The 22368-nt window shown below is 36.4% G+C and overlaps 2 protein-coding genes across 2 annotated transcripts in view; both read right to left on the reverse strand.

Annotated features, from left to right (window-relative positions):
* LOC136026070 (uncharacterized) overlaps window positions 1-22368 on the reverse strand; it is an 83522-nt gene that overhangs the window by 53615 nt on the left and 7539 nt on the right. The gene's annotated exons all lie outside the window — the stretch shown is intronic.
* LOC136026064 (sodium- and chloride-dependent GABA transporter 1-like) overlaps window positions 1-22368 on the reverse strand; it is an 88672-nt gene that overhangs the window by 35495 nt on the left and 30809 nt on the right. The window contains exons 3-6 of the mRNA XM_065702256.1: window positions 10894-11022; window positions 9720-9828; window positions 7144-7276; window positions 5739-5977 (exon numbers count right to left, since the gene is read on the reverse strand). Of these exons, the coding sequence (XP_065558328.1) occupies window positions 5739-5977; window positions 7144-7276; window positions 9720-9828; window positions 10894-11022 (610 nt within the window). The remainder of the gene's footprint in view (window positions 1-5738; window positions 5978-7143; window positions 7277-9719; window positions 9829-10893; window positions 11023-22368) is intronic.

A 22368-nucleotide genomic window follows, 5' to 3' on the forward strand; every position in this document is an offset into this window, starting at 1 on the left:
TTTATGGCACTTGGTATTAACCAAGTGACATGAATTAATAGAAAAATGAATTATTTTTAGCTTACGAATGGGTGATGTGATCTTAAAAAAATTTGATGTTTGGAAGTATGTAGTGTCTCAGAGCTCATATTTTAATCCCGACCAGATCCAGTGACTTTGGGGGGATTTGGAGGGGGGGACCTAAAATCCTGAAAACGCTTAGAGTGAAAGAATCGGGATTAAACTTAGTGGGAAAAATAAGCAGAAGTCCTAGATACGTATTGACATAACTGGAACGGATCTGCTCTGTTTGAGGGAGTTGGGGGGAGGGTTAATTATTTTTAACTTACGAAGGAGTGATCGGATCTTAATGAAATTTGATGTTTGAAAGGATATCATATCTCAAAGCTCTTATTTTAAATCCCAATTGGATCCGGTGAAGGGGAAGTTGGGGGGACGGAACCTAAAATCTTGGAAAATGCTTAGACTGGAGGAATCGGATGAAACTTAGTGGGAAAAATAAGCATAAGTCCTAGATACGGGATTGACGTAACTGGAACGGATCCACTCTCTTTGGGAGAGTTGGGGGGGAGGGTTAATTCTAAGAAATTATTAAAATGAGGTATTTTTATCTTACAAAAGAGTGATCGTATTTTAATGAAATTCCAAATTTGGAAGGACCTCGAATTCAGATCTTTTATTTTAAATCCCGACCAGATCCAGTGTCATTAGGGGGGGGGGGAGGAATCTTGGAAAACGCTCAAAGCGAAGAGATCAGGATGAAACTTGGTGGAAAGATTAAGCACAGGTCCAAGATAGGTGGCTGACATAACCAGAACGGATACGCTATCTTGGGTCGAGTTGGAGGGTGGGAGGAGGAGTAATTCAAAGAATTTGAAAAAATGAGGTATTTTTAACTTACGAACGGGTGATCAGATCTTAATGAAATTTGACATCTAGAAGGATATTGTGCTTAAAAAATTTTATTTTAATTCCGACCAGATCCGGTGACATTGAAGGGAGTTGGAGGGGAAAACCAAAATTCTTGGAAAACGTGAAAATCGAGGTACCTTACGAATGGGTGATCGGATCTTAGTGAAAATTCATATATATAAGGATCTTATGTCTCAGATGCTCCATTTTCAATTCGAATTGGATCCTGGGACATTAAGCGTTGGAGGGGGGAAACATAAATCCTGGAAACCGGAAACCTTGGAAAACGCTTAGAGGGGAGAGACCGGGATGAAAATTGATGGTAAGAATAAGCACAAGTCATAGATACGAGATTGACATAATTGGTAAGGATCCGTTCTCTTTGGGGGAACTGCAGTTTGTTAATTTAGAAAAAATAGAAAAATCGAGGTATTTTTAACTTAAGAATGGGGACCAGATCTTAATGAAATTTGATATTTAGAGGAACTCATGTCTCAGAGCTCTTATTTCAAATCCCGACCAGATCTGTTGACATCGGGGGGAGCTGGAGGGAGAAACTGGAAATCTTGGAAAAGGCTTATAAATGTCGTAGATACGTGATTGACGTAACCGGACTGGATCCGCTCTTTTTGGGGGAGTTAGGTGGTGGGGTTCAGTACTTTGGCTAGTTTGGTGCTTCTGGACGTGCTAGGACGATGAAAATTGGTAGGCGTGTCAGGGAGCTGTAAAAATTGACTTGATAAAGTCGTTTTCCCCGATTCGACCATCTGGAGGGCTGAAGGGAGAGGAAAAATTAGAAAAATGAGGTATTTTTAACATACGAGTGGGTGATCGGATCTTAATAAATTTTGATATTTAGAAGGACCTCGTGACTCAGAGCTCGTATTTTAAATCCCAACCGGCATCAAGCCTCTGATTTTCCTTTGAAAGCAATCTACTGATTCTTCGAATATTGCTAGAGCTCATGCCATATGAGCTCTTGGCTCTTCCGACCTTGTGACAAGTGTCATATGACCTCTTAACTCTTGTTTTGAAAGAAGCTTCCTAAGTACTTGCAAAAGAATAAGACGATCGGTTACACTGTTTAGCTAACTAGAGGTGAATTGAATGGGAGTTGAGCTGCGTCAGAAAGTGTTTAGTTGATTTTTAGGGCCAAACATAAGGTTGAATAGTGTTGTGTTGTATTTATTTGAGTTAAGTGGATTAAAGTTGAGTGGGATTGAGTTAAGTAAGGATTAACTTAGATGTGGTTGACTTTAAGAGTCATTAGTTACATTGAAACAGGCTGAATAGGGATAAAGTCAAATAAGGCTGAAATCAATGGATTTTTACCCTAATTGAGTTAATTTAAAGGAAAAGACTTGAATATGGTCGAGCTGACTACGGTTGAATCGAAATAGGGTGTAAAAGCGAGGGTTGAGCTGAATGTGCGTTTAATTGATTAGAGCTGAGATGCGCTAGGGTTGAGTTGAATTAGGTTGAGCTAAATGGAATTGACTCAAATGGGGCTGAGCTGCATAGGCTTCAGTTGCAATGGATAAAAAGGAATAATAAATTTAATTTTAGACAGGTAAACTGGATATACATCCTAATCTTATTATGGAATTTCATAATATTTGATGGAACACACTTGTTTTGCAATCTAAACGCCAGAAACAGGATAGAACCTACACGAGTCGAAGTAACGGCTTCAAAAGACTCAATTTTAAATTCGCCTAAATTTCTAGTCATAAAAGAAAATAAATTCGAAATTGAGCTGTATAAGGCTTTTTAAAATACAAAATAAGCTTCCGGTAAGAAAAAACATCAATTTGAAGTTGAGCTACCGTATGAAAATTTCATAAATTAAAATTAAACTTAAAAAAGACTAAGAACAATGTTTAATCAAGGTGCATTAGCATTTTTACGTTATGGTGGAACACTTTTAAGCTTTTCTATAGTCAGGAAAAGCATCATGTCTGAGACGTCTGAAGAATAAAAAAAAATACCTTAAAAACAAAGGAAGCAGCAATGTTTTTGTCCAGGCCAAGGAACTATTTTTACAAGCTGGTAGAGTATTTTCAGTCTGTTTTAACTTTTGGTCTGAAAAACGTTGGAGTCAAAGTTGAACTGTTAGTACATTTTAGCAATAAAATATACAACTAAAAAAGTTTAACACCAATATTTTTGAAGCCCGTGTTAACTGCTTTGTTTTTCTAGGATTAAAAAAAAAAATTTAATTGAAAGTAAAGAGCAACATTAAAACCTAAAATGAAACTTAAATGAATTTAAATTACGTTTAAAACCTAAAATGTCAAGAGCAACATACAACCCCCCTCTAATACGTAGTATTTTCTTTTTACTTTTAATATTGTTTTAACTGTTCGCTTTAAGTTTTAATGTTGCTTCTTACTTTCAGTTAAAAAAAAGTTTTTTTTTATTAAACTTCTGACTTTTTAAGTATTTCCGGGATATGTGAATCCACCTCCACAGAAAATTTCCCCTCCCCACAGAAAGATTGTGTAGGCAATTCAATCCCTGTTAAAATCTACCCCTAGAAAATCACCCTTAACATCCCCACGCTTAAAATTGAATCAGCAAAGAGACAACAAAACAAGAAAGAAAAAAAGAAATTCCTATAGGAATTCTAGAAAATCTCCCCAGCATAAAATTTTTTTCTGGAAAGTTCACTATTCAGATGCATCCCTCCCCGCGGAAAATTCTCCCAGCGAAAAATCCACCCAATAGAACATTCACACCCTCCCCCACAAGAAAAATGCACGCATACTTCACAATGACAAATACTATATGTAACAATGATGAATTTTTACAACTTAAAGACCTTTCCTCAAGGACTGCAGGGATTCAACGGCTATTTTTAAATTTTGATCAGACAATTTTGAAAAAAAGGGGCGTAAGAGGGGGCCTAGTTGCCTTCCAACCATTTTCGTCACTTAAAAGGGCACTAGCATTTTCAATTTTCGTTCGAATATAACTTCTCTCAATATTCTAGAACCCTTGGGTCGGTACGATCTCCCTTGAAAAAGAACGCAATCGTGATGATTTTTTTTTCTGGCAAAAGCTAAAAATTCGACAATTTTTACAGAAAGGAACTCTCCAGTATGGTTTTCGGATGCACTGAATCAGATGGCGTGATTTTTATTACGATTCTGCGACTTTTGGGGGATGTTTCAACCTTTTTTAAAAAAAAAAAATAGGCGACTTTTCTTAGGCTCATGAACTTCGATGGGTACTATTTAACTTGACGGATGCTATACATTTGTAATCAGCATAATTGTCAGATTCTGTTGATACATTTATTAATTCCAAAATCCTGAACTTTCAGTTCAGAAAAATTCAACTGACAAGTATCAATGATACAAAAATATTAAAAAAATAAGGGCAACATCAATGTTTTTACCGGGCCAAGTAACTGTTTTCACGAGCTGGTAGACTAGAAATAAGTTTGGTTTGATGTTTTAGTCTGAAAAACAATGAAGTTGAAGTTAAACTCTAAGGACTTTTTAGTGATATAAAATAAAACAAAAAATTTCCAAGGCTAAATATTTTTCGGGCTAGTAGATAATTTAAAATTTTTAAGAACTTTCAAATATGAAAAAATAATTGCTAATCTGGAGTCACCATGCAACTGATTTATAACACTACAAATAGAAGATTAAAAAAAAGAGTCAACAGTAATTTTATTTGAGGGCAAGTTACTATTTCCATTTTCAAAGCTAAAATAACAGTAATATAAAAATAATTGTTTAACAATACTTAAGCAAGGTCCATATTTTGAAAGTCTCAGACCTTGTTGGGACCCATCCCAAACAAGGTGTCAGAAGAATTGCTTCTCAATGATGGTTATATTTACAATAACAACTGAAAAATTTAAAGGAACCTATTGCCATAATCCACTTCAGTCGACAGGTCCGAATTCAAATTTAATAATGGTGTACGGTCTGTTAGTTTAAAAGGCCTCTCCTTCAGTTCCAGAGCCTTTATTAAAGCAAGCCGATCTTTTTTGGTAGCAAGCCCCCCCAGTTCCATAAAAATAGGTATTTCAGTTCTGAATCACATTGAAACCTACATCTCAGTCACTTTATATAAAGGATGTGTTGTTGCAACTATACTGTGATTCTGCAAGTATTCGGTGCCTGACGAAGTTCCCTCTAAAAAAAATTGAGATGACAAAATGTGCATAAATGAAGTGAAAATTGAGATGACGGGACCCATTGCACAGCTGTTGAACAGAGTTTTAACCTTTTTATATGGAAAAGAAATGACAATTCATCTTCTATATGCTTCTTCAGACACACGCCATTCATTATCCCAATATTTTTTTTTGTATTTTTAACTTAATTCGCTTAATAATTTTTGGTAATTTGTTGCTACGGAGCTGTTGCTTGAGTGCTCATCTTCAAACTTGCGATTTTAAGTTAAAGTCAGTTTTAGGTAAGAAGCACTCTCTTTAAATTTTTTGGCAATCGTCCCCTTCCTTTTCACAAGAAATCCATCGGTATGCGCTATACTTGTCAGGCACCCTTTCTTCAGAGGTACTAAATAAACAAGATCTTAAAAAATTTTAATGCATAATTGATTGATGGGAGCAACAAATCAAGCCATCTCCTCTTTTCAGTCCAAAATGGCCAACCGAGGATTTGCCTGGATGCTCGGATTCATAAAAATTCTTTTAAGTTCTTCTATATCAGAAGAGACGCAACAATTGCAAAGCCTAGCAGTACATTATCAAGCACACGACGACTCTAAAAGACTGAAAAAGGTTTTTAAAACGTTGGAAAATAATAAGACTTGTGCAATTTCATCAAAATTGTATATGACCTTACCTATAGCAATTATGCTTAAATTTATTGTATGATCCTAAAGATGGTAAGACACCCATTCCAACACTGTATGCAAAGAAAATTTGTGAAAATCCATCTATCCAAGGAGAAGCAGTTAATAAGAGGTCCCATTGTGGTGTAATGAATGCTAGCATCCCCACGTCAGCACCAGGTAAGGTCACAGCTCTTACGAGAAGAACAACAATAATCACATATGGGAATAAGGCAGTGAACCAAATAATCTAAAAGAAAAGGGGATATGTCTAGATTAGTGGGAACGGCTTGCATTTTAAACAAGAAGAAAAAATGGCAAAACTAGGTAGATGAAATGGCAGAGAAGGAGGAACAGGGAAAAAGAGAGAAAAAAGATACAAAAAGGGTTGGAAAGTAAGGGGAAAAGAGAAAGAGAAAAAAATATTACAATAATGTACATAGGTCAGATGTGGCCGTGTCACGATTTATTTCTAAATAATGTCGGAAATTTTCCAACTTTCGGAAAGTCGGAGTTTCGGAGAGTCGGAATTAAATAAAGTTGGAAAGTCGGAAATTAAAAAAAAGACAAGCAATAAAAATAACTATATTGCGTGTGCTTTAACTGGGCATACGCGAAGCGTCTCTTGTTTGAAAGCTAACGAGAGTTTTGTGACAACAGAACTTAATCTTTGACGAAGTATTAAGAGAAGCAAACTCTAAATATTGATGACCATTTTGCATACCTATTTAATAGCGTGTTTGGGCCTGCCTTACCACTATTTTGAAGGCCTTTCAAATTATAACATACACTAAACTGTGGCCTACTATCAAGCATCTGGATGTTCCTTACTTAATGGATCCTTGGCGTTGATCTCGATATATCCCTACTGAAAGTTCCTTTGAATCCGTTAGAGGAATGCTTTTATCTTGCCTTATAAATAAGAGAAGCATAGTTTTAATGTTGAAAGCTTCTAATTCTGATTATTGCTATATTTTCAAAAACAAAAATAAACATGTTTTCGAAAGGCTGAAGCCCTAAATGTCTTGATGCCAAGATAAAAAATAGGAAAGCCAATTGAACCGACCGAAGATTTGTTTGTCGTTTAATACGATGGGTTACAAACACCTTTCATCTAACACCTTTTGAATTACAGTTGTCAATAATTTTCTGGTTGGTTCAAGTTTTAAGTTTCTGACTAGGTTTCTGAGTTGTCCGAGAAACTATTTAAACATTTATTACATATTTGTATAAATTGGAAGCATAAGCATCCATCCCACAGAACGTGCTGTTTGTGCTGAACGTGCTATTAAACTTCAAAAAAAAATATATTGTAAAGAACACAGCAGATGAACAATATCAGACCATTTAACACAAGGCTATAAAAATTTTACTGTCTTGGAAACCTTTCTTAGACCTTTCTAATGTCCTATTTACCTTTCCACTGTTGTGAAGACCTTTCCATATAATAAGATAGACGAGGATCCAGCCAATTATCAAGCATCCAAATATTTCCCATTGAATATTTCCCAGATCATCAATTGTTTCAGTTCGCTGAAGGCACCGTCGACTGAAAATAAATTTGTTATTTTAGAAAAATAGAAAACGTAGCCATTCAAGATATGTACCGGTACGTTTTCTAGTTAAACAGGATTGATTTGACCAATTATCTTGGTTTTAGTGGGTGTAAACGGTAGAGTGGGAGTGTGGGGGTGTGTAAATGAGAAAAAAAAATGACTTTTTCAATTGAAAAAACGGAAAATGTAGATAAATTATACTAGATAATACCTGATAAACCCTAGAAGAAAGTTGAGTATATTATGAAACATTTGAAGCAAGTGTAATTTTGGATGATTGGAGGCCTAGATGAACCCCTCCTTCCTATATTTTCTCAAAAGTATCGACACGGGGGATATTTTGGGTATATTTTTTCCCAGGGGAGGTGACTTCTTGAGTTTGACGATTATCCTTTTCATGTACTATTACTACTACTGCTGCTCATAACTCATCGTAGCACTAAGCCCCCTGAGGCCAACACAGCTACGCACACTCCTCCTCCAACCCAATCTATTCAAGGCTTCCCTCTTTAAATTCTCCTAGGAAGTTCCCGTTTCCTTTAAATCTTTATTTATGAAATCCTTCCACCCCAAACGAGGAGGACCTGCTTTCTGTCCAGCCCCAGATGGTTGGCCGAAAAGGACAATCTTTGGCAATCTGTCATCCTTCATCCGCAGACCGTGGCGTAGCCACCTCAACCTTTCTTTCATTTTAGCCCTATAAAACGGTATTGAGCACTATTTGTCATACAAACTACTGTTTGAAATACGGTCAGTCAGCCGGGTGCCCAGAACAATCTGTAGGCAATTTCTCTGGAAAACATCAAGTAAATTTTCATCCGCTTTTCGGAGCGCCCATGCTTCAGAACCATATTTGACTGCTGTCATCATCAATATTCTAATATTCTAATCTTGGTTTGCAGACTTATCTTCTTATTCTTCCAAACATTTTTAACTGTGAAAAAACACCCTCAGCCATTCTACTTTTAACATCTTCACCGCCCCCATCTTCACTTACTACCAAGGTAAGCGAAGTTGCCCACCTGATCAATCTTTTCGGTACCCAACGTCAACTTTTCATCTTCAGTTATTCCTAGCCTTGATGACATAGTCTTCTTCACATTAATTTTCAAACATATTCTTGCACACTGAGCTCGCAAAATCTCTAAAATTCATTCACTTTGCTCACACTATCATCTAATATGCTTAAATCATTAGCATAATCTAAGTCCAGGGGAGTTTTTCTTCTCCGTTTGATTCTGTGGCTTCGAATTGCCTTTCCTATGCTCCTTGAGACAATGTCCATTAGAATTATCTGAAATAGAACACAACCCTGCTTAACTCCTGATTTAACACAAAACCGAATGCAAACCTCATTTTCTACTTTAACCGCAGCAGTATTATTCTCGTACATAGCACAAATAACTTTAATGTGTTTGTCTGGTATACTATTTGAGGATAAGACTTTTGTTAAAGCTCTTCTATCAACAGAATCGAACGTTTGCTCATAATCTATAAAACTGAGGACAAAAGGTATTTGACAATGAAGGCACTTCTTGATTATTAACCTAAGAGTGAAAAATTGGTCGACACATCCTCTACCTTTCTTCAAACCGTACTGTTCTTCCCTTAAAACCTTGTCTACAACATCCCTCAGTCTAAATAGTATCATATTACTTGTTAATTTGCTTCCTACAGAGGCCAGACAAAGGCCTCGATAATTACGACACTCACTTTTGTCACCTTTCTTATACAATGGTTTAATTAAAGTTTTCTTAAAATCATTATGTACTTCCCCTTTTTCAAAAATCATATTTATAACTTCAGTAGCTTATTTCTAACCAGCTTATTTCATGTAGTAAGTACTGAAAATAATTCTGCTAGTAAGACTAATCAAAATCCATTGTATATATTCTAAGATATTATGGTAAACTACTTAAAATTCAGGATCTCTCCACGTCAATATATCATTTAATACTGGTTCTGTGTTGCCATCTGATTTTGGGTGGCTAAAGTTGGTCTGATCACGCATATCTTGCAATTTTGTCGTATTGTGTACAGGATATGGATTTTTGAAAAAGTTTACCAAAATCGTAGGATGCTCCATTAACTATGTTTTCCTCACATTTCTAAATTCTTGGTTTGTAGGATAGAATTATAGTGCATAGTTTGTATTTGTGTTTTGTTAAACATTTCTGGCTGCAGATTTTCTATGGATCCTGCAACGTCAAAATTATTTACTCTTGCTGGCAAGGCCTGGTGGAAATTTTGCCATGAGGAAGATAAAGTTACCATCTGTAAGGTGGTCAGTACAATCGATCTAGACAGAAAAAAAAAACAAAGCTGAACTTTCTCCACGCAAAAGCCAGGGTTTGTCCAATGCTGTCATCTCGTAGGTATGCAGTTACACATTACACCCGGAATGGAAAATAGGAATAATTCTAAATTTTGACTTACTCCCAGAACTGCTCTACTGAAGACACGTTAAAAAAATGGGTTTCGTTAGGAACTTGAGCTTCATCTAACGTTGTCAAGTAACACGTCGATGGGTCATTCCACCATCCACCTAAAATAACGCTCATATTAAAATGGTGCAGGTTTTATTATAAATAGGACAATAGAAATATTGTGAGAAGAAGTATTTTCTGGAAAATCTAAATTTCCGAAATATTGTGTTTAAAAAACAATTTTAAAAACGATTTTTAATTAGGCCTACAACCGTTTCAGATTTATCAAAATATTATAATGAGCGTTTTTGTTATTACTTCTATTACTTTTGTTATTTCCCTTTGTTAGTAATACTCCCTCCTTATGTCTTTCTTAAGCAATTCCTGAATTTGCTTAGATTGCCAAGTATGTAAAACAAGGTGGCAGCAAAAAAATGTCATGTTAAATTAATTATTCAATCTATATATCAGTTCGAATACTTTTTGTGTTTTAATTATTTTTAGTGAACAACCTACTTACCACATACTTGCCACGTTCTTACTTGTTCTGTTAAATTATGATAAACAAGTGGGAATTTTCTATTTTTCTGCAAAATTCACCCAGAAACTCTTTTACTATTCCTAACTGAACTTCTTTAGAGTCCTGAAGCCGATCTGTTTTAATATTGTGCAATTTCACATAGTTTTTAATTGCAAGTTGTTTTTATTTTAAGCTTTAAATCTTGAATTGTCTTAAATTTTGTTTCGTATATAATTGAACAATTTAAATCCAAATATATTGAATTATTTATAGTTTCACTTGTTTTCTGCTTATATTTATCGATATTATACTTAAGTAACAATAGAATTTAATTGATGTAACCAAATATATTTGTAAGGAACGGACCCTAAGCAAGGATTATAAGCAGCTTTCCCAAATGTAATGTCGTATTCATCAACGTGGCCGGAGGTGTTCCCTTTCCGTGATGCCCGTGGAAGTTCAACCCTTACCACTTTCTAGGAACAAGATGAAACTGATAATATAGGAAAACAAATTTAAAAGGACAAACCAATGTTGCTGTTGTGAGCAAATGACACAAAGAATTTTTTGCGATTGATGAATCTGAGCCAATGTCTGTCCTACGTTGTTAATGCAGTCAGGCTTTTGTATTAAGGAGCATAGAAAAAAGAGAGAAAAAACTTACTACATGTGTCCCATGGTAGGTCCGGTATTGCCACAAAAGATTGTATGAAATACCACAATGTCCAAGAAATAATGACACAGTAATACATGTTGATATACGACACCATTAGGGTTGAGGCAAATCCAACACCTATAAAATAAAATAGTTAGAGGGAACAAGCCATAGGAACTAATTTAGGGGGCTGAATCCCAGATTCAGCTAAATTTATGACCTTTATTGTTCTCTTTCCCCCAGAAAAAGAGCATAAGTAGAAACTGAAAGAAATTAAACCACACTCAAGCAAAGGAGGAGACCAGCACCTTATCAGTCAGCGCAGAAGTATAAATATATATATATATATAACGAGTACGGCCATTAGATCCATCAAAATATTTTAAAACTTGAACACGGCAGTGATGGCAATTGGAGTATACAGCTCTTTTCTCGTTCTTGTATTGTAATTGTGGTAATCAGACTTAACATGAAACATGCCTGAGGAGCATAAGGACAAATCAATATCATTATATTTAAACATAAATAGAAGGTAATTGAAATCCCGTCAGCCAGCAGATGGTAAGATTTTTTGCCGTCCATATTCCACTCTGACAGAGTCAATAAAAGATTTTTTGCAGTTCGCATTATTTTGGAGAACTATAATTGGATTCACTAGCAACGGGTACCTCCCTATCCCCACCGAAAAGCAATATAAAATGTACGTATACATTATAGAGAAATACAGCCAATATTAAAATGCGATGTGGGACAAAATGTCTGAATTTTCTAACTATTTCTATATTGCTTGCAATGTAGATAAATTTAGCAAGTAGGGTCATAATCAATAATACTTGGCTACTACATTCACGGTGGGTATAAAAAGCTCCTCCCATTTAATGTCCCATCAACGACCCAGTGCATATTTGTCAGTCACTGAATAATGGTCTGAATTTATAATACTCATAGTTGCGAAAACAGAAAGAAAAGTGGTGAGTCGGCGAAGTGGTTTGCTACTATCCCATCTCACAGGTATGACTTGACAAAGTGACCTAGACTTAAAAGCGAAATTTGACAACAAAAGGAGCCAATTTTTGCAAAGGTTCTAATTATTCAACAGCATTAAAATCAAGATTATCCTTCGGAAGTGATTTAGTATAAATAAATTTACATTATTTGAAAAGGAAGAAAATTATGCGACAAACATGCTTCGAATATGCTTCTGACTTGCGAGTAATGAGTGTCCAAACTCGAGGATAAGTTATAACAGATATGCCAGCTCAAGTTGCATTGTAGAAAAACCCAGGCGCCCCAAGGTAACCAACGATCTAAAGGTAAAATTTACTTTCTTTACTAGGTTTGTAACATGTGGGCTAAAAAGAAGCATGAGCTAAAAGTGACACCGTGTTTAGCTGCGGTTGAGATAATTGGGTGCAAACGGTCAGGATGGGAAAGATCACATTCCAAATGGTTGGACCTCATCATTTTTGTTTTATTCTCGTTAATTTTCAGTCCTTAAGAGTCACACTGGCCGACAAAATTTGATAACTGGTCACTAATAAATTGTGGAACAACTTGGTGCTTGTTCACTCGGTATTTACCAGCATGGATAAGTCATCAACGTATTCAAAACGATCCTCAGCTCCTGAATCACGTAATATATCTCCGCTAGAAACATTACGGCTGCAATTTTTGGACCTTGAGGTGCACCGTATACTATTTTAGCCCATTCCACGTTTTGACCTTCCGGGAAAAGTGCATAAGCACGCCGATAAGGTCCGCGAACAAAATTAGTAATAAACATTAAAAAATGATATTTTGAACCCATCGCCCTGAAGTTTTTGGCAGTGGTAATATAAAAGATTAGGTCAAATTTTATTCTCGATAATCAGCTGAAAACAACCCCACAAAAGAGTTGTATTTCTATCTAGCCAATCGGTTATTAGGTGGAATAGTCTTACTAAATAAAAAGTAATGTTGCTTCCTTTCAGACAACTATACTGAAAAGGGCTAAGGGGAGGGCTAATTTGAGAAAGAAGTTTGTGCTAAATGAAAGGTTCAGTCCCCATTTGGCGAGGTTAGGAGTAATTGAGATCGACCACAACTGGTTACAAGATTTTTGGCCTTTGACTATGGGTATAGCTCGTGCGTATGCCTTCTCCCAAGCACGAGGACATATTTGTTGCTTAAAACACCGGTAAATTGTTGAAGTGAGGATATTAGCTAAGAGAACTACATATTTAATCAGTAACTTTGATGGATGTTCTGCAGTGTTATTTTTCAGCTACTCGATTTCCGTGAAGACCGAATATTTTGCAACTTCCAAAATCTGTTCTTTGGAAGAATCTCGAAAGAGTATTTCAATCTCACAGTCGTTGATGGAAGGCCAAGTGGTGCAGATTGTAACTGCGGCAAGTGGTATTTACAACCGAGAGTACAGAACATTATAGTTTATTGTAGAAGCATAGTCACGTATGAGTAGGCCTTTGTGTTGCTGCTTTTATTTTTACAGTTAACGAAAGTCTTAAGCCAGTGGTTGCAAATTATCAGGACGAGGAGGACTTAAAAATAAATATAACGACCTCGCTTCGTTTTTGGGTGGCAAAAGAGGTCCCAGTCCACAGAATAGCAGGTTTCCGGTATCCTCTCCATAAAAAAGCAATTCTACAGTTTTATTCAACAGCAGAGTGGCTGTTGATTTTATCTTATTAAAAAACATAAACATATTACACATATTAAACATATTTAAACATATTATATATGTTTGTTTATTTTATATTATGTATTCTAGCAATTTGCCAGAATAGTATTCTTTCCCCAGTCAGAATGCTATCTTGTGAAAATTTTTAGATTGTCAATCTTTTTAGGATTACCAAAACCACATTGATACGCTCCCGGTTATAGAAGCCATAATGGGGTACAATGGCATATTCTCGTACGTATTTACAGTCTATAAAAAGGAAGGTATTATAGATCACTTTTATAGTCATATTAACAGGTATAAAGTTTTGCATAGATGGCACTAGATATTGGGGTCAAGGTTAGTGGATGAGCTTCAGAAGTTGCACTTTTTGTTGAAATTTTTCATATTCTCTTAACTCTTCATTCTGATCAATATAGAAGAGGGAATTATCCCCTTGCTTATAAGTAATTAAATAAAAAAAAACAAGTTTCTTAACTGAAAGCAAGGAGCGACATTAAGACTCAAAACGAACAGAGATTACTTCGTATATGAAAGGGGCTGCTTCCTCATCAACGCCCGACTCTTTACGCTAAAGTTTGACTCTTTCTCTCAACTCTTCTTTTTAAAACAGTAAAAAAAAAAATAGCGTAAAGAGCGGGGCGTTGATGAGGAAGCAGCCCCTTTCAAATACGAATTAATCTCTGTTCGTTTAAAGTTTTAATGTCGCTCCTTACTTCCCGTTCAAAAAAAATTGTTTTTTTTATTTGATTTCTGAACGTTTTAGAATCAATGCATATTTTGACTTTGGCTCAGCGCAGAGGAATAATGAAAACAAAATTTGCATAGGCTATTTATTTTTTTTGGCTAAATGGCTTTCTCATAGTTTTGATCGAATGATTTTGAGAAAAATAGGACCGGGGGAGGAAGCCCAGTTGCCCTCCGATTTTTTGGCTACTTAAAAAGGCAACTAGAACTTTTATTTTTTCACGAATGTTTTAATTAGCAAAAGATATATGTAACTTATAAATTAGCTTACGTAACGAACTTTTGTATTCTCATGTTTTTATTACATATATGAGGGGTTCACCCCCTCGTCAGTACCTCGCTCTTTGCACTAAAGCTTAAATTTTGTCCCAATTCATTAAGAATGACCCCTGAATCACAAAAGCCGTAGAATAAATAGTTAACATTACTAAATATACTTTAGCGTAAAGACCGAGGTATTAGAAGGAGATGAGCCCCTCATATACGTAATAATTTCTGTTCGTCTTAAGTTTTAATGCTGCCCCTTACTTCCAGTTGAAAAAAAAACTTTTTCATATTTATTTTTTCATTGTTTTTTTTTTAAATAATGCTTGAAAATCCTGCGCTCCCTTCATGGAAATTTTCCTCCCCCTTGACAAATTCCTCGATAGAAAGTTCCCCCAGCATATCCCCCTCTTCTCAACCCGCTCCCTCCAACCAAAATATCCCCATGAAAACATCTTTACGCTTCCCAGTAACCATTACTGTATGTGAGCACTGGTCAAAGTTTGTAACTGATAGCCCCTCCCACGGGAACTGTGGGAGGGGGGGGGGTAAGTCGTACCCAAAGGCATAGTTATAAGGTTTTTCGACTGCACTGAATAAAATGGCTATCTCAGAATTTTGATCTGTTGACTCTGGGAAAATAATTAGCGTGGGAGGGGGCCTAGGTGCCGTCCAATTTTCTAGGACCACTGGGTCGATACGATCACCCTTGGAAAAAAACCGAAAAAACAAAAAAACAAACAAGTAAACACGCATCCGTGATCTGCGTTCTGGCAAAAAATGCAAAATTCTACATTTTTGTAGATAGGAGCTTGAAACTTCTACAATAGGATTCTCTGATACGCTGAATCTGACGGTGTGATTTTCGTTAAGATTCTATGACTCTTAGAGGGTGTTTTTCCCTATTTTCTAAAATGAGGCAAATTTTCTCAGGCTCGTAACTTTTGATGGGTATAACTGATCTTGATGAAACTTATATATTTAAAATCAGCATTAACATGCAATTCTTTTGATGTAACTATTGGTATCAAAATTTCATTTTTAGAGTTTTGGTTACTTTTGAGCCGGGCCGCTCCTTACTACAGTTCGTTACCACGAACTGTTTCATTTGAAGACTAAATTGGGTGCTATCATGTAATATGGATGCTGAGTTACTCTTGGATCCACAAGTATGTGGGAAATTTTTCATTATTAAACAAAATATTTCATTCCAATGGATAACTGGAAAGAAGTAGGAGATGAGCCGGGGCACCCTTCAGGAACAATATTCGTCTAATGACCCCCATTACCCTTTGAAGAATAAAAAAAATAGTAGTTATTAAACTTAAAACCCATAGCTATTTCTAAGGTTTTTCAGATATGGCGTTTTAATAGCCTGTATGTAGATAGTGTCTTTTGATCTAGTTTAACATTCCTCTCAACACACTTACAACTATTTTTTAATCCTTCAAAGATAATCGGAATCATTACACAAATGTTGTTCCAGGAGTCTCCTGAACTTATTTTGTCTCAATCTAGTCACAGAATGTAGTATAATATTTTAAAGGACTGTACAATGAATTGCTTCTCCAATAACTGTGGGACTATCAACAACTCAGCACCCACATTGTATGATTATCCCCAATGTAGTCCTGAGGTGAGGTGATAAATCTCTCGTCTATATTGATCAGCATGAAAAATTAAGAAAATAGGAAAACCTTGGACCAAAGATTTTCTGATGCTCACATCCATTAATAGGACTGTTTAAGTCGTCTGAAATGACTTCTTTTTTTATGGACTGCAAATTCGCATGAAAGTGTTTCACCGCACTGCAAACTATTGTGACTTCTGAAACTGTGAGTCTGTGCGTATGGTTACTAGTGTTTCACTGAATCTAAAGTTTTCCGTATATGGGAGGAGACATCCTCCCTTCCGCCTATCCCTAGCTTCCGGTCTTTAAGCTAAAGTTTTATAGTACTTTGTTGATGGCTTTTCTGAGTGCAATGAATGAAGTTAAGGACTAATTGCAAGTGTTCCTTGAAGACCAAATATTTTGCCACTCCCACAATCAATTCTTCGGAAGAATCCCGTACGAGTGTTTCAATTTCACAGCCGTTGATGAAAGGGTAAGTTGTGCCAATTGTAACTGTGGAAAATGGTAGACAGATTGTCTTTTCAAAGCCTTAAAGAGAAAGCATTATGCTATTCAAAGGAAATACCAATCAGTAAGCTCCTACAGTCTTGAGGCACTATGAAAATACTGTCGTTCCATTCCAATTATCTTTCTTTTTATTATCCTTCTTCTTTAAGCATAGGGAGCAAAAATAAGCTTTAGTGTCAAAAACTGGAGGTTAAGGGAAGAGGAGACTGACTTTCCCCCTATGTACAGAACATCTTTTACTCATTTAAGCTCTAGTTAAAGTTTTCTATAACGATTGCAGAGTTGAGTCGGCGGGAGCCCCCTCACATAGAATACTTTCAATTCGTTTTAAGTTTCAACATTGTTGTTTGCTTTCATTCGAAACAATACCTTTTTTCTGTTTAAGCATGCTAAGAACGAGCATAAATTTATATGAATGAATGACTAAAAGAGCCCTAAAATGAAGAAAAGATTCAAGGAACGATGAATTAAAATTTAAATAATAAGAATGACCACTAAAATGGGGTTATACCCACATCGTCCTGGTCTCCAGATTGGTGCCTCATAGCCACTTTGCTAATCAAAAAATATTTTTTACCATTTCATTTGAAACAATTTCATTCGAAACAATTCATTCGAAACGATACCTTTTTTCTGTTTAAGCATGCTAAGAACGAGCATAAATTTCTATGAATGAATGACTAAAAGAACCCTAAAATAAAGAAAAGATTCAAGGAACGATGAATTAAAATTTAAATAATAGGAATGACCACTAAAAAGGGGCTATACCCGCCTCGTCCTGATCTCCAGATTGGTGCCTCATAGCCACTTTGCTAATAACAAAATATTTTTTACCATTTCATCAAACACCCAGCAACGTATGGCTCATATTATCTTTAGTGACTTCAAAGACCCCTCAAGAACAAACTTTGGGGAATATCAAGAACCGTTTTGAAATATTGACTTACTTCTTTTTTATTATTTTGGACTTCCATGTTGCAATATTTGCTTTGTTAATAAACATGTTAAGAAATCCTTCGATACCATCTATGGCGGAGCTCTAAGGCCAATACAAAAAATATATTTGGATTTCAAATAGATATGACTCGTACCTCTTTCTCCAAGTGCATCTATGTAGCCTCTGTTTTCTAAAGACCATTTTGGAAGAGGCTATTTGCATCATTTAAAACCATTACCTTTTCATTGGCGAAGATGAAGTTTCACCAGAAGAGTGACTTCATATCTTTTTTTTCTTATTGAAAATTGATTCACTGAAGTGGTTATCTTGAAGTTTTGCTTCAGAAACTAATTGGGCTTTGATAGTACATGGGATGTTGGAAAAATGGCCCTCTTATTAGCTCCGTCGCTAAAAAGGTGTACGAAGTTTCAGTGTTTAAGAGCAAATGAGCCTTTTCCAAATTTTCAATATCCTCCATTCTATATGATTAAGCCGATAGAAAAGGAAAAAAATGAATAAAAGACTCATCGCTTTCTTCCAATGCCGGTGCGTTGACTATGAATTTTCAAGAAGTTGCTTTGTTCAAATTGATATGAAGCGTTAATAAAATAACATTGAAATAAGACTGAAACCAAATGAAAACATGACGGAGTAGATTGTTCTTTCATTTTGAGGGGTTAAGATTGAAGGCCCTAAGTATTTTTTCCTTCTGCAGACATTCGCGATTTGCAAGAAGTTGGATGGAACACTGGAAGCGCTATTAGCTGTGAAGCATGCAATACCTTGGTTTTGGCCTTCTTTCAAACAGTTCATGCTAACAAAATGTAATTGAAGAGTGACATTTCAAACAGTTCGTGGTAACGAACTGTAAGTAAGGAGCTGCCCATCTCAATAGTAATAAGAAATCTATAAAACGGATTTTTGATACCAATAGCTATGTCAAAGGAATATACTTATTATTTAGAATTCAAATATACAAGTTTCATTAAGTTGGCCTACCCATTAACGGCTACGAGCCAGAGAAAATTTGTCTGATTTTTGAAAAAAGGGGAATCACCCCTTAAAACCCATATAATCTCAGTGAACATCCCCTCATCCGATCCTGCGTTCGCTTGACCTTTGAAACATAAGTGAAACAGACTCAAAATTTGCATTAGACTGACTGACACATGAAGTCGGGAGCGGGCTTTAGCAAAGGATTAAATAAAAAAAAATACAAGTTTTTTCAGCTGAAAGTACGGAGCAACATTAAAACTTAAAACGAACAGAAACTGTTACGTATATGAAGGGGATTGCCCCCTCCTCAATACCTCGCTTTCTTCGCTAAAGTTTTTTGACACTTTTGAAAAAGTTTACTTTTTCAAAAAAGTTACGGTTTTTATGGAAGGGCTAGTTGTATAAACTTTAGAGGAGGCTCATTTAATTGGACATTAAAAGCTCTAGTTCGGTTTTATGAGTCAAAAGTGATAAAGGGCAGCTAGCCCCCCCCCCCCGCTTGATGCGCTTTTTCCCCAAACCTTCTGATAGAAATTATGAGATAGCTATTTTGTTCAAACAAATCCAAAAAACATATAACGAAGCCTCCAGGGTTGACATAACCCACCAGAGCTGCGGTGCAAGGGTTATAATTTGTGCCCTGGGAAAAATAAAGTTTTTATGGAATGGGTGGTCGTATTAAATTCGGGTTGGGATGGTTTGATTGGACGTTGGAAGTCATAGTGCCCTTTTTGACGGCGAAGTTAATTGGAGGGCAGCTACCCCTCATACCCATCATTTCACAAAACAAATATCCAATCAAATTTTGAGATATCTATTTTATTCAGCATTGTTGAATATCCATTACTTATGTCTTTGGAGATGTCAGCCCCCCAACAACCCTGGAAAATACTCTATTTTCTAACATCCTCAAAGGGAAACACAACCCCCATCCCCTCTTAAGACCATATCAAAATTTGTACTTCAGGGGGAAAAAAACATAAATGACCTTGAATTGTCAGTTTGATATACGTATTTTAATCTTTATTCCCTAAGGCCTTAGTAATTTTTTATTTATTCGAGTCAAAAAGTGAAAAATTTAATACATAATTTGTTTTAAGTAAATTTCAGATTGTTTTCTGGTCTTGAGGATGCATGGGGGTTGTAAGCCCTTCTCATGTCAATTTCTACTCCTTTTGAGTTTGACTCGGTCATTTATTGTAATTCCTGTTCGTTTTAGGTTTCGTATATTTATTGATGGTTGTTTGCGGTAGTTTTACGCTTTGAAAATTACTTGTCTTCATTTCTGCTTATTATGGCACTTATTATTAACCAAGTGACACATAGCAATCGCAAATTCTGTCGGTCTATCTGTCTGTCGGTCTGTCTGTCGGTCCCGGTTTTGCTACTTTAGGCACCTCCAGGTAAGCTAGGACGATGAAATTTGGCAGGCGTATTAGGGACCGGGCCAGATTAAATTAGAAATAGTCTTTTCCCGATTTGACCATCTGGTGGGGGGCAGTAGGGGGCCCGTTAATTCGGAAGAAATAGAAAAATTGAAGTATTTCTAACTTACGAACGGTTGATCAGATCTTAATGAAATTTGATGTTTGGAAGGATGCCGTGTCTCAGAGCTGTTATTTTAAATTGCGACCGGATCTGGTGACATTAGGGGGGGGGGGAGGGGGAAACCTAAAATCTTGGAAAACACTTAGAGTGGAGGGATCGGGATGAAACTTGGTAAACAATAAGCAGAAGTCCTAGATACATGATTGACATAACCGGAACAGATCCGCTCTCTTTGGGGTAGTTGGGGGGGGGTTAATTCTGACAAATTAGAAAAAATGAGGTATTTTTAACTTACGAACGGGTGATCAGATCTCAATGAAATTTGATATTTAGAAGGATATCGTGTCTCAGAGCTCTTATTTTAAATCCTGACCGCATCTGGTGACATTGGGGGGGGGGAGTTGGGAGGGGGAAACATAAAATCTTGGAAAACACTTAGAGTGGAGGGATCGGGATGAAACTTGGTGGGAAAAATAAGCACAAGTTCAAGATACAAGATTGACATAATCGGAACGGATCCGCTCTCTTTGGGTTAGTTGGGCGGGGGGAGTTAATACTGAAAAATTTGAAAAATGAGGTATTTTTAACTTACGAATGGGTGATCGGATCTCAATTAAATTGGATATTTAGAAGGATATCGTGGCTCTAAGCTCTTATTTTAAATCCCGACATTGGGGGGAGTTTGAAGGGGGAACCCAAAATCATGGAAGACGCTTAGATTGGAGGGATCGGGTTGAAACTTGGTGGGAAAAATAAGTAGAAGTATTAGATGCGTGATTTACATAATTGGAACGGATCCGCTCTATCGGGGGGGGGGGTTAATTCTGAAAAATTAGAAAAAATGACGTATTTTTAACTTACGAAGGAGTGATCGGATCTTCATGAAACTTCATGTTTAGAAGGACCTCGTAACTCAGCTCTCTTATTTTAAATCTCAACCGGATTCAGTGTCATTAGGGGGGGCAGTTTGGGGGGGGGCGGAAATCTTAGAAAATATTTAAAGCGGAGAGATCAAGCTGAAACTGGGTGGGAAGAAGAAAAACCTGTCTAAGATACGTGACTGACATAACCGGACTGGATCTTCTCTCTTTGGTGGAGTGTGGGGGGGGTAATTTTGAAAATTGAGGTATTTGTAACTTACGAAAGGGTGACCAGATCTTAATGAAATTTGATATTTAGAAGGATCTTGTGCTTTAAAGCTCAAATTTTAAATCCCGACCTGATCCTGTGACATTGGGGGGGAGTTGGAAGGGGAAACCAGAATTCTTGGAAAACGTAAAAATTGGGGTATTTTTATCTTACGAATACGTGATCGGATCTTAATGAAATTTGATATTTAGAAGGAATTTATGTCTCAGAGCTCTCATTTCAAATCCCGACCAGATCTTTTGACATTGGCTGGAGTTGGAGGGGGAAATCTTGGAAAACACTTGAAGTGGAGGAATCAGAATGAAGCTTGGTGGATAGAATAAGCAAATGTCCTCGATATGTGATTGACGTAACCGTACTGGATTCGCTCTCTTTGGGGGAGTTGGGGGGAGGGGCTCAGTGATTTGGCGAGTTAGGTGCTTCTGGACGTGCTAGATTATGAATATGATTTTTGAAAAAGGGGAAGTACCTCATGATTTTAGGAAAACCTTGATTAAACCACTTTATAAGAAAGGTGACAAGAGTGAGTGTCATAATTATTGAGGCTTTTTCTGGTCTCTGTAGGTAGCAAATTACTTAGTAATATGATACTTCTTAGACTGAGGGATGCTGTGGACAAAGTTTTAAGGGAACAAAAGTGCGATTTTAGAAAAGGTAGAGGATGTGTCGACCATGTTTTCACTCTTAGGTTAATAATTGAGAAGTCCCTTCGTTGTCAAACACCTTTGGTCCTCAGTTTTATCGATTATGAGCAAGCTTTCGATTCTGTTGATAGAAGAGCGTTAGCAAAGGTCTTATCCTTATATGGTATACCAGAAAAATACATTAAAATGATTTATGCTATGTACGAGAATAATATTGCTGCAGTTAAGCAACTGGTTAGCAACTGGTTTTGTATTAAATCAGGAGTTAAGCAGGGTTGTGTTCTACCCCCCTTTATATGGATTATTTTGATGGACTTCGTCTTAAGGAGCACATGAAAGGCAATTGGAGACCATGACATCAAAAGGGGAGGAAAAACGC

This window comes from Artemia franciscana, chromosome 4, assembly GCF_032884065.1.
Source record: "Artemia franciscana chromosome 4, ASM3288406v1, whole genome shotgun sequence".
Lineage (NCBI taxonomy): Eukaryota > Metazoa > Arthropoda > Branchiopoda > Anostraca > Artemiidae > Artemia > Artemia franciscana.